The sequence below is a fragment of the Ovis aries genome, chromosome 2, assembly GCF_016772045.2.
Source record: "Ovis aries strain OAR_USU_Benz2616 breed Rambouillet chromosome 2, ARS-UI_Ramb_v3.0, whole genome shotgun sequence".
Taxonomy (NCBI): Eukaryota; Metazoa; Chordata; class Mammalia; order Artiodactyla; family Bovidae; genus Ovis; species Ovis aries.
Genome location: NC_056055.1, coordinates 138,679,548 through 138,692,921, shown reverse-complemented (window position 1 = coordinate 138,692,921; position 13,374 = coordinate 138,679,548). Strand labels below are relative to the sequence as shown.

The 13,374-nt window shown below is 38.4% G+C and overlaps 1 protein-coding gene across 5 annotated transcripts in view; it reads right to left on the bottom strand.

The window, feature by feature from the left end:
* Positions 1-13,374, bottom strand: part of TLK1 (tousled like kinase 1) — a 173,320-nt gene that overhangs the window by 2,075 nt on the left and 157,871 nt on the right. For all 5 annotated transcript variants that reach the window (XM_027964869.2, XM_042243732.1, XM_027964871.2 and 2 more), the window contains 6 exons: positions 9,712-9,803; positions 9,539-9,628; positions 9,215-9,384; positions 8,803-8,938; positions 3,686-3,797; positions 1,941-2,048 (listed from right to left, as the gene is read on the bottom strand). In XM_027964869.2, coding sequence (XP_027820670.2) covers positions 1,941-2,048; positions 3,686-3,797; positions 8,803-8,938; positions 9,215-9,384; positions 9,539-9,628; positions 9,712-9,803 — 708 coding nt within the window. The remainder of the gene's footprint in view (positions 1-1,940; positions 2,049-3,685; positions 3,798-8,802; positions 8,939-9,214; positions 9,385-9,538; positions 9,629-9,711; positions 9,804-13,374) is intronic.

The window sequence follows — 13,374 nt, the reverse complement described above, 5'->3', positions numbered from 1 at the left end:
CCGAGTATACAATTCAGTGACATTAAGTACACTCACACTACAGTACACTATCACCACTATCCATCTGCAGAACTTTCTCATCACCTAAAACTGAAATCTGTACCCATTAAGCAATAACTCCCTATTCCTCCTTTCCCCCAGCCCTTGGTAACCAGTATGCTCTTTTATGATTTAGCTATTCTAAGCACCTATGTGCGTGGAATCATGAAACACTCGTCCTTCTATGTCTTTCACTTAGCATGATGTTTGAGTCATCCGTGTTGCAGCGTGCGTCAGAATCTCGCTCCTTTTTAAGGCTGATATTCCACTGCATGTATATGCTAGATTTTGTTTGCCCACTTATCTGTTGGTTGACTTTTGGGTTGCTTCTGCTCTTAATTATTGTGAATGCTGGTGTACAATGTCTGAGTCCTTGCTGCCGCTTTCTTTGGTCTACACCTTTAATATCATTTTATATATAAAAACCCTTGTCTACCAATAGTGACAGTTTTACTTCTTCCTTTCTGATTTATATGCCCTTTATTTCTTTTTCTTGCCTAACTGTTCTGGCTAGGACTTCCAGTATAGGCATACCTTGTTCTATTCCACTTTGCAAATACTGTGCTTTTTGTTTTTTTTTTTTTTCAAATTGAAGGTTTGTGGCAACCCTGCATCAAACAAACCTATCGGCACCATTGTTCGCACAGCATGTGCTTACTCTGTCACATTTGGTAATCCTAGCAGGCTTTGACTTTGCATCATGATTTATTTGTGGTGGTCATCAGTGACTTGTTACTTCTGTAATTGTTTGGGGGATGCCATGAACTGCACCCATATAAGACCGCAAGTTTAACTGCTGAAATGACAACAAAGGATTTAGAACATTAAATAAACTTAGCTTCATAAGGCAGTGGCAGGGTTTGAGAGGATTGACTCAATCTTGAAATCATTTTACTCACAGTAGAACTTCTCTCAAAAGCACTGTATGCTACAGAGAAACTGTTCATGAAAGGAAGAGTCCCATCAATGTGAAACTGCCTCAGCATCTCCACCGTGATCAGTAAGCAGCCATCAACAGCAAGGCAAGACCATCCACCAGCAAAAAGGCTGGCTGAAGGTTCAGATGATGTCTATTTAGCAGTTTTTAGCAAGCAAGTATTTTTAATTAAGGTATGTATAGTATTTTTTTTTAGGTATAATGCTACTGCACTAATTAATAGACAACATTATCGTGTAAACATAATTTTATGTGCACCAGAAAACCAAAAATTGTGTGTGACTTCCTTTATTGCAATATTCACCTTATTGCAGTGGTATAGAATCAGACCCATGCTATCTCTGGGGTATGCCTATAAACTGTGTTGAATATGGAATACTGCATTTCTCCCTAAAAAACTCCAGAGTCATCTTTTTCTGAAATTTGTCTTCTGTAAAACAGTCATTCCACTTTACTGTTAATTTAGTTTAGCCAAGAGAATGATGCATTTTTCACTGTAATATTTTCTCCCTATTGAGCACACAGCACAAAATGAATATACTATATAACTGGCAGATGAATCAAGAAAAAGCACTTTATCAGAACCTCCGAAGACTCTTCATGCCCACTTTTGGTCACAGCCACTGCCTCTGCCCCAGTCTACTGGAGTAATAGCTATCTGACTTTTAAACACCACAGTTGAGTTTTGTGTCTTTTGAACTTTATGTGAGTATCATAATAGATTATGGTCTCTTTAGCCTGCCTTCTTAAAAGACATCATGGACTATATTTGGGTCCTTAAAAACTATCACAACCAAAGGCCTAAGCAGCTCTTTTCCCGAGCAAATCACCAGCCCCTATTGGATAGACTTGCCTGTGGCTGCAGTCCCTTTTGCTTTACTTATTAACAAATGTCGACTGTTTTAACCACAAACTTATGAAATAAAAAACTACTTCACAAAATTTATTTACATAAATTTGGTACCTTTGCTTCACTGCTTACGACAGGTTTTACAGGGAACTGGACATCAGTGGCTTTTAATATCGTATTTTCTTGAAGAATGTCTTGCTGAGATTGATTATGACCAAATGGCTTTAAAAGAAATGAATAAAATGTTGAGAAATTTATCTCACGAAATATTTAAACAGATATTATCACTGAATCCCTGCAGTATAAATGATTTGTGTTTTGAAAAATCTTAAGTTACTTGCAGCTTGGGATGTATTCTCATAGGCTATAATTGACAGCAGGCTGAGAAAGACCATCTGATCAATCCTCCACATAGCCAAAACACTATAAGTAAGCAATTAAGATGAAAACATCAAATATTTTATTCTGAGTGTTTAAAATGTGTAAGAACTTCTTCTTAGTAGAAGAAACTACAAGGTTACTGCTGGCACCTGCTAGCAGATATGGTTTTGAAAACAGCTAGGAGAAGGCAATGGCACCCCACTCCAGTACTCTTGCCTGGAAAATCCTACGGACTGAGGAGCCTGGTGGGCTGCAGTCCATGGGGTTGCTAAGAGTCGGACAGGACTGAGCAACTTCACTTTCACATGTTGGAGAAGGAAATGGCAACCCACTCCAGTGTTCTTGCCTGGAGAATCCCAGGGACGGGGGAGCCTGGTGGGCTGCCATCTATGGGGTCACACAGAGTCAGACACGACTGAAACGACTTGGCAGCAGCAGTGGTGTCCTTTAGTTTGATACAGTTCAAACTAGTTTGAAAAGTAGTGGAAACATCTGTGCACAGTCCAGAGTAACACACCTTGAGCATGACAAATTAAGTTAAATGAAACAGCTCTGGGTTTGGTCCTAACATGCAGTGAATTCCCAGACAAGTCCCTGGATCACTTTTCACACTGATGAAGGGATTGAATGGGATAAGGATTAGATATCCATGGTAGTTTGTAGTTCTGACTTCAATATAAAGAGAGGTTTGAGAAACATTAGGACTAAGTTTGACAGAATTTCCCTGAGGAAGCACAGGGGGAAACATGCTCAGGCCAAATGTGTGTGTGTTTTGGGGGGTTCGGGGAGAATGGGGTAGAGGATGTGAGAAAGTGAAGAAAACAGTTTTGACTCCATTATTTCTAATGCTACAGAAACAACAGCGGTGTTAAGAAGCTGTTGTGACATTAAAGTAATTCTGATCCATGGAAATTTAGTAAGTGATGATATATTTAAGATCACCTAAAAAAATTAAAGTGTGTAACTATGGTTCAGGCATCCAAAATGGAGCTGGGTAGCCAATATGGATGTGGTTTCAGACACATTCCTGCATCACAGACAACCTGAACTTTCCAAACCATATCAAACCAAAGGACACTACTAGTTGTTTTCGAAACCAATTAGCAAATGCTAGCTGCAACCTTGCAGTTTAGAAGTCACCCCCACTTTGCAACTATGTGAACAGCACCCTTACTTCTGGCCAGCTCCAATCCTAATTCTTGACAATTTATGTAACCTTGCAGTTTTTTGCTTATAAGCACCGCTCCCTCCTTTGTGTGGAGCTGCAACACAGTTCAAGTGCTTTCTTGGATTATCGATTCCCAGGCTGTTCCTAACCCCAAATAAACAGCTATTTGGGGTTTGTTGTTGTTGTTCCTGCCTCAACCAGGTCTCCATTCTTGGAATTCTTGACTAAACTGACTTCAAATTAATGAAACTTCAAGAAGAGAAAATTCAACTTCTCTCCATATAGCTGAATCTGCTATACTTTAACTTACCTTTCTACCATAAAGACATTGAAAGAAAATGACTCCAACTGACCACACGTCAACCTTGTTGGAAATCTTTGGTGGTTCCTTTCCAACTACAAAACACTCAGGAGGTAAATACCTAGTTTGGGGTGGGGGGAGGGGTGGAGACAAAAAAGGAAAGGATAGTAACAATTTATAACTTAAACCTGTAAATGTAAAATCTTAGAATTTTCATTTTATCCATACATTGAAGGATGTCCTAAACTTTTAAAGCTTTTGTATCATCTGACCCTAGCACCAAAACAAACAACTTTGTGATAAAGTAAGATACAGTTAACCCTTTAACAACACAGGTTAGAACTGCATGGATCCACTTGCATGAAGATTTTTTTTTTTTTAATAGTAAATACTACACACTACACAATCCCTGGGTGGGTGCGTTTCAAGCCTTTGGAGGAACTATGTATATGAAGGGCAACTCTCTAAGCTACTCTCAGATTTTTGACTGTGTGGAGGGCTGGTGCCCCTGATCCCTGCATTGTTTAAGGGTCAATTATAAATGTGTATTATCTATAGAAATGACAAATTATCATTAGAAACTACAGTGTTCTGAGTATCCACTAGGACAAAAAAACTCTTCCTATCCCCCTCCTTCACCAATGTTCAAACTCTTCCTAAAACACACATCAGCCAGTCCTTTTGTTTAAAGAACCTCAACATCACTAACAAGGTAAGACCTTTTATCTCTGGCTTGTAACAAGAGATAAAAGGTGTGACATTAAAGATTGTCTTAGTCTAGCAGCAACTTAAATTTCCAAAATCTCTTCCCGACTCCCTCAAAATGGCTGCTGCTGCTAAGTCGCTGTAGTCATGTCTGACTCTGTGCGACCCCACTGACGGCAGCCCACCAGGCTCCTCCGTCCATGCGCTTTTCCAGGCGAGAGTACTGGAGTGGGTTGCCACTGCCTTCTCCACTCAAACTGGCTAGCCAAAGCCAATTCATTTGGTCCCCACACTGTGCTTCCCCACAAGCTTCTGAATATGACAACCTTTTATGCTTGCTTTTACCCCAGTCTGGGCTTCCCCCGGGGCTCAGAGGTTAAAGACTCCGCCTGCAATGCAGGAGGATTGGGGGGGGGGGTCAAATCCTGGATTGGGAAGATTCTCTGGAGAAGGGCATGGCAACCCACTCCAATACTCTTGCCTGGAGAATCCCATGGACAAAGGAGCCTGGTAGGCTACAGTCCATAGGGTCACAAGGAGTCAGGATCTGAAGCGACTTATCATACTCATTTGACACGGTAACCACTCTTTCTTCAAGACCTGCCTATCACAAGCCTTCTCTGCTTCCCTCCAGGGACCTCTGTTACATTAATTCATTAATCTTTCTGCAGTTTTGAATGGTAGCAGCAGCAGAAATATATGGAACATTCAAAAATACTTATCTTTTTAATTTATAAAGTCATAATTTTAGACAAAGAAAAGGTAAAAATAAGATTGTAATATTTATTTTTACCTTTTAAATAAGTTTAAACAGCTCCACCAGGATGCAAGCATCTCCCCCTGTCTAAAATTTGGATGAACTACAAAGTCCTGAAAAGCAATAATACAGCTAAATGGGAATCTATGGTTTTTTGTTTTATACTCACTATGCTAAAATCATTTAAATTTCAGCAGAATGTTCATAGATGACCAATAGCTTGTATGTGATGTAATCCTTTCCTACCTTCCAAATCAAGTAAAAAGCCAAGTTTGTTCTATGAAAAGTATGCATTTTCTGTAGGTTTATGTGTGTGTGTAACTGAAACAAGAATGGCTCTTAAACACTATGCTATACTGTCCCTCAAGGTAAAAGGGTATAAGCAAGGAGATAAAGTATAGGAATAGATACCAAAGCTTTTCAGGAAAAATGAACAGCAGGATTTACTGAATGCTTGCATTTGAGACCTGAGAGGGAGGAAAAAATAAAACTCACTTTTCTTCTAAGTGATACTGACAGTTAGGGGATGAAAGGCAATTTGTAAAGCCACCATGACACATATTCTAAAAGTCTGTATAGGACATTGTTTACCAAATATATGCCTTAAAAAACTAATATGACTAGAAACTAACCATTTTGGGAAACACAGTTTCTATAAGAAGTGTAATTCCAGGTTCTTAACATGAATGCAGATGGTGACTGCAGCCATGAAATTAAAAGACGCTCACTCCTTGGAAGGAAAGTTATGACCAACCTAGACAGCATATTCAAAAGCAGAGACATTACTTTGCCAACAAAGGTCCATCTAGTCAAGGCTATGGTTTTTCCAGTGGTCATGTATGGATGTGAGAGTTGGACTGTGAAGAAAGCCGAGCACCAAAGAATTGATGCTTTTGAACTGTGGTGTTGGAGAAGGCTCTTGAGAGTCCCTTGGACTGCAAGGAGATCCAACCAGTCCATTCTGAAGGAGATCAGCCCTGGGATTTCTTTGGAAGGAATGATGCTGAAGCTGAAACTCCAGTACTTTGGGCACCTCATGCGAAGAGTTGACTCATTGGAAAAGACTCTGATGCTGGGAGGGATTGGGGGCAGGAGGAGAAGGGGACGACCGAGGATGAGATGGCTGGATGGCATCACTGACTCGATGGTCGTGAGTCTGAGTGAACTCCGGGAGTTGGTGATGGAGAGGGAGGCCTGGCGTGCTGCGATTCATGGGGTTGCAAAGAGTTGGACATGACTGAGCAACTGAACTGAACATGGAAATGCCATGACTGTATCTTTTTCCTGCAGAGCACACTAAACATAAGGGTCCCTGATGCCCATCTGCCAGGGAAATTCCATTGCCTTGCCCTACACTAGGGAAGCCAGAGTGAGAGGGAAACGGCATGTGGGAGACCTGCAAAGGATTATCTATTACTTAGAACATGGGTTTAAGCTGTTTTCCACATAATTTAGGGTTCTACCAAGCAACCAGGATTCTAAGATTTCGTGGTGAAAAAAGGAGTCTTGTTGCTGAAAGAAAGTTTCAAGATTACTTACTGATTGAGGGTGCTGACCTTCAAGGAGTTACCAGTTTGAATAATGATTTTCTTTAAACATGTATTTAAAAATCTATGACATACTGTATTATACTCCTAAAAAAATGCCACAAGCATGATTTTAAAGCTCTAAAATGGCTTTACTTGAGTACATGGATATGACTAATCCCTATTCTGAAAAGTAAATATGCATACAAACTTGTAGCATATTCCATTGCCCAGGCTAACTGTGTGCTAGAGATCCTAAAGTCACATGTATGTTTGTAATCACCATTCTGCTCAGTGAGGCTGAGTACAGCTATCTCCCTTCCAATTAAGATTTCACTCCTTTTGCTAATTAATTCATTCTGAAAACTAAACTTTTTTTGAAAATTCACAATGAAGTAATTTTTGTCAACACCTAGGTAACTGTGAAGGAATGGCATTCATTTAGACTCAAGATCAAAAGACCAAGATTGTACCAGATTTTTCTTCTCATTCATGATCAACAAAACATCCATCTCAAACAAAAGTTGTAACCACAAAACCTGTACAGAGAGGGCTTAATATGTACTGCTTTTAATAGCTAAGATGGTAATATTAAGTAGTAGTATTCATAGTAAATGCTCAAAATTCTCCAAGCCAGGCTTCAGTAACATGTGAACCATGACCTTCCAGATGTTCAAGCCGGTTTTAGAAAAGCCAGAGGAACCAGAGATCAAATTGCAAACATTCGCTGGATCACTGAAAAAGCAAGGGAGTTCCAGAAAAATATCTATTTCTGTTTTATTGACTATGCCAAAGCCTTTGACTGTGTGGATCACAATAAACTCTGGACAATTCTGAAGAAGATGGAAATACCAGACCACCTGACCTGCCTCTTGAGAAATCTGTATGCAAGTCAAAAAGCAACAGTTAGAACTGGACATAGAACAACACACTGGTTCCAAATAGGAAAAGTAGTACATCAAGGCTGTATATTGTCACCCTGCTTATTTAACTTATATACAGTGTACATCATGAGAAACACTGGGCTGGAGAGAGCACACGCTGGAATCAAGATTGCTGGGAGAAATATCAATAACCTCAGATAAGCAGATGACACCAACCTTATGGCAGAAAAGTGAAGAAGAACTAAAGAGCCTCTTGATGAAAGTGAAAGAGGAGAGTGAAAAAGTTGGCTTAAAGCTCAACATTCAGAAAACTAAGATCATGGCATCCAGTCCCATCACTTCATGGCAAATAGATGGGAAACAGTGACAGACTTTATTTCCTTGGAGTCCAACATCACTGCAGATGATGACTGCAGCCATGAAATTAAGATGCTTGCTCCTTGGAAGAAAAGCTATGACCAACCTAGATAGCATATTAAAAAGCAGAGATGTTACTTTGCCAACAAAGGTCCATCTAGTTAAGGCTATGGTTTTTCCAGTAGTCATGTATGGATGTGAGAGTTGGACTATAAAGAAAGCTGAGCACAGAAGAATTGATGCTTTTGAACTGTGGTGTTGGTAAAGACTCTTGAGAGTTCCCTGGACTGCAAGGAGATCCAACCAGTCCATCTTAAAGGAGATCAGTCCTGGGTGTTCATTGGGAGGACTGACATTGAAGCTGAAACTCCAATACTTTGGCCACCTGATGCGAAGAGCTGACTCATTGGAAAAGACTCTGATCCTGGGAAAGACTGAGGGCAAGAGGAGAAGGGGACGACAGAGGATGAGATGGTTGGATGGCATCACTGACTCAATGGACATGAGTTTGTGCAAACTCTGGGAGTTGGTGACAGACAGGGAGGCTTGGCGTGCTACAGTCCATGGGGTCATGAAGAGTCAGACACGACTAAGCTACTGAACTGATTCATAATAAACACCACTCTAACATTACAGAACAAGATTCACAAAATCTCCACATTAGGAATTTCTGGCTGGTAGTCACTGGTGCCAAATTTCTCTTCCTCCAGTTTCCTGATATTTACAGTTAAGACAGGAAGAGAAAAGAGGGCTGGTGCCAGTAGTCTCAACTCAAGAGACTTCATATCAGTACCCTTATCACACCACAGTAATCTCAAAGGTACATGAAAATAAACTCTCTTTAAAAAGACTGGGCACTGACCTAGATAATTTTGGAATTTTTAATAATACACTTACCAGTATGTGCCTGCCCCTTGGGAAGTTAGATCCATTCCATCTACACCATAGCTGTCATCATCCATGATCTTGGACAGACCAAAATCGGTGATTTTGATTTCTCCACATGCTGTTCCATCTACCAGGAGGATGTTTCCTAAGAACAAAGTTTATTTAATGATACAAAGATGAAAAAAATGTTTACTATGAAAGCTGATTTTGGGGAAATAAATAATACATTTAATATACATATGCAAAAATTTTAATTAAAATATACATTTAAAATATAATTTTAAAACATAGTAATACTATTTTAAAAACACTTCAGATTCTACTAGTATGCCAGTGTCTCTTAAAAACTAAATCACAAAGCATATTTTCAGATAATTATATTCTTTAAAGCTTAAAAATTTAGACAAATTTTATTACTTACCTGGCTTAAGATCATAATGTATAATAGGGGGTTTGATTTCATTGAGATATCTTAGTGCATTTACAATTTGCATTACAATAGACCTAGCTTCTTTCTCTGACATTAACTTATGTTGCTTCAGATAGAAATCCAAGTCATTGCCTTCACAGTATTCTAACACTGTACAAAACCTACAATGGAGAAGAGAAAAAAATCAGACACAAACTATTAGCCACTAATTCAGTCACAATGGACAAATGAGTATTTGTATCATCAGTACAGAATAGGGAAAGCAAATGCCAACATGTCTTTTCTTAAAAACTAAGTCTGTTTATATTCACTTACGTATCTGTATCCAAGGAGAAATAGTCATAGAGTTTAACTATTCTGGGGTGATCCAGTTCTTTGTGTATTCTATACTCTCTGCAGGCATGTCTACAAGAAGGAGAGTGTATTAATTCTCCATGACCATTAAATGTATTTTCAAAATTGATAAAAATCAAAGAATTAATATTTACTTGTGGTAGTTTTCCTTCTTCTCATCCCTCCAGCTTTTATTAAGCTGATGGATCTTCACAGCAGCATATCTTTGTTCATAAAGGTCAAAAGCCTAGGATTAAAGGAACAGAGAAGACTTTGAACCAAAGACCAACTGAAGAGCTCACTTTTTTTGGGGGTAATAATTTTGCAGTAATATGGAACTAGAATACACATTTTTATATTATAAAATATACTACTTTTGGTAGTCATCTCTGCTAAGATTATAGTTCAGTGGCACGTTTATTATCAGAAACAAGATACAAATTTCATGCTGTTAGAGTAAAGCTTAATGTGAATTTTCATGTTCAAGTTTTATAAATGCCAATATACTGAATTAACATAAAACAATAAAGCTTTAAAAACAAACACAAACATAGACCTTCTCCTCTACACTAGCAGCAGCAGCAAGCAGCCAGGAAAACAGGTGACTTTAATAATTTTTTGGTGGATTGGATGAAGCAAACTTTTTCCTCTATCTTTTCCTAGAGACTCCATGTTTTTTCCCCACTTGTTTGAAAATTATTTATTAAAGTCCTAAACTTTTATTACAAAATTAAATATAACCATATATAATTGCCACACCATATGAGCAATTATTCCTTAATCTCATCCTAAGATAGGCTGATAATTTGAACAAACCAGTATAAAAACCTATTTATTAATAAAGAATGATCAGTATTCTTTAAGGCTTCAGGTGACTTTTTCTTTAAAAAAAAAAACACTGCATATCATGAAAGAAATTTATTATTTAGGTTCTACGGTAACTTATATACAAAAAGTGCTCCTTTAAGAAAACACTTAAAAAGCTTACAGATTTATTAGGAAGAAGGTTCATAGCTTCTACTCCCTCTATCAATTTAACCTTAAAATAAGCAGGAGGGGTAAACTGCTTGTCACAAAATTATAAAAGCATGAGATCCAAAATCACAAAGGGTGCAATAATTAACAATATTCACTTTGGAGTCAGATAAACTTATTAGATGTGTTACTTTGTGCTAACAAAGTCTCAAAGTTTGGATTGAAGAGAATTAAATGGAGTGAAACATATAAAGTCTTTAGAATAATACATGATTCACAATAAAAACCCAATAGACATTAGCTAAGTTAAGTTTTAAACAACAGAAAAGGAAAAAAGTTCAGGTAGGAGAAAGCAAAAAGAACATAATAAGTTTATTAAAGAACTTACAAGCAATCACAGTAAGAATAAAAAAGTAAAAAAGAAATTCTAAAGTTATCATTAGTGTATACTGATTATAATGTAAGACACATCTTTCAAAGTATACCTTCCCATAAAGCTAAGATGGTAATCATTAAGCAACTGATTCAATATCTTCCATAAAGTCTATTTTTTTATTTACAATCTGCTTTGTTTCCCAAGGGACCTGGCAACAATGAAAGGACTTTGAAGGGGTCAGAGGGAGCTGTCATTAGTATTTAAGTCAACAATAGGGATTTAAGACTTTAGGGCCTCAACAATCTGCATTTTCTAATTTCTATGTAAGGTTTTCTTAAAGAGAAAAGTCTCTATTAGCCCCTATCTGTGAGACTAAAAACAGTGGAAATACTACTGGGCAGTGGCAGAAGACTGTCATGAAAGCTATTAGAAGCAACAGAGGCTGGGCTACTTTTAGGATAAGCCAATGCTAGCTACAGTGATTTTAGATCCACCGTGAGCTATTATGATCTTTTTTTCGACCTTGTGGCCTGGGTAAGACTACTCAATGCTTAAGTGCCCAGATAAACTACCATTAGAATCAAAGAAACAAGAACTGGAACAGGGCTCATAGATCACTCTTGATGGGTGATACTAATGTTTATCCAAGTTAACAAAACAAAAACTAGTTCATGGTTGAACCAAGATCAGAAATTAGTTCTCTGAATCCAAATCCCATAATTTCCCCAGAGTCAGAAGTGGATACAGGTTGTCTCTTGAACAGAGAGGATTTCTAATAACAATTTGATGAGCTTACATCTACTCAACACCAAAATTCTATGTGATTTACCTAATAGTTCATTTAATCATTACAATGATCCCATGATGTACATAAATGTTAAACAGTCCCAGATGAAGACAGGATGGTAAAGCAATATAAGCCAAAGTTTAGACAGCTGGTAAACAGCAATCAGAATTAGGATTCAAACTCAGCCTGTTTGGCTTCAGAACCCGAGGTCTTAATCACTGATTATACCAATCCATAATGAAGTTCAAAGTGTTACAAAGAGCTTATCAAAGGCAGATTAATAGGGAAACCTTTAATAGGAACTAAAGTTTAAGGTGAGACTGTGACCTGCATTATGCTTCCCTGGTGGGTCAGATGGTAAAGCGTCTGCTTGCAATGCGGGAGACTCAGGTTCGATTCCTGGGTCGGGAAGATCCCCTGGAGAAGGAAATGGCAATCCACTCCAGCACTCTTGCCTGGAGAATCCTATAGGCGGAGGAGCCTGACAGGCTATAGTCCATGGGGTTGCAAAGAGTCGGACACGACTGAGCAACTTCACTTCACTTCATGACCTTCATTATGACTTCATCCTAACTAAGAGCAAATGGGAAAGCTACTGGGGCTTATAAGGCAGGGGAGTGAGATGATCAGGCTGCATTTTCTGACAAGGCCATTCTAGCTGCAGCATACACACAAATGGACTGGAGAAACTCAATGTCCAAGAAAAGGTGATTGGCTAGATTAGAGCAATGCAAACAAGAGACAATGAGGCTTTGAGCTGAGAGAAGGGCCCTTGCTGGATTTAGGAGAGCTTAATGACAATAATAATGACATACACCAGAGACTGGTTATGCTGGAGGAAGGGCGTTAAGGGAAAGATGTAGTGAAAAATGACTTTCATTCTTCATTCACTGCAGGGTTTTCAGGGAAGGAACTGGGTAGATAAAGGGCAGTGCTGTGTATTAAAGTAGGGAGCAGTTGTTTTTTCTTTTAAAGGGAGGGGAAGGTGTGGGAGGAGAGGAAGATAAGCTTCTATTTCACATGTGACTTTGCAGTACTTATGAAGCATCCACATGAGGTCATGTGAACCCCAGGTATGGGGCTCAGAAAGAAGTGTGGGTAGACAGCTACATATATACATAGGTATCTATATCTGAAACCAAATAGGTGATAACTCAGGGAGGGGGAGGGGGATATATTTGAAAAGGAGATTAAGAATGATAAAGAAATTTGGGAACACAGTATTTAAACGTTGGTCAGAAAGACAATACAGAGCAAAAAAAAAAGGTATAAAGTATTAAATGTGATGAGTAAAAATTTCTGCTTTCATATATATATTTGAGAAACACTGGCCTTGAAATAGGTAGAAATTAGGGTAAATCTAGGACATCTAAGGACTTGTAACACATGTTTAAGGGATACAACCTTGTCATAAAGGTACTATATTAAACTGCTACCTGCCTATCTTGATTCTAATGGCTGTTATTATTTGTATCAGGTTGGTCAGTGGTAATCAGCTACCAAATATCAGAGGGTCTGCAAAGGCACAAGGGTAGTTTTTAGACTCTCGAGATAACATAAGCCATCACAGACTCTTTTTGGAATGAGAGGACATAATTTCCCAGTCAAAAAATCATAAAAACAATAAACATGTACTTCTTAACCACATACTCCTATATCTTTGCTATGTTAGTGTGAACA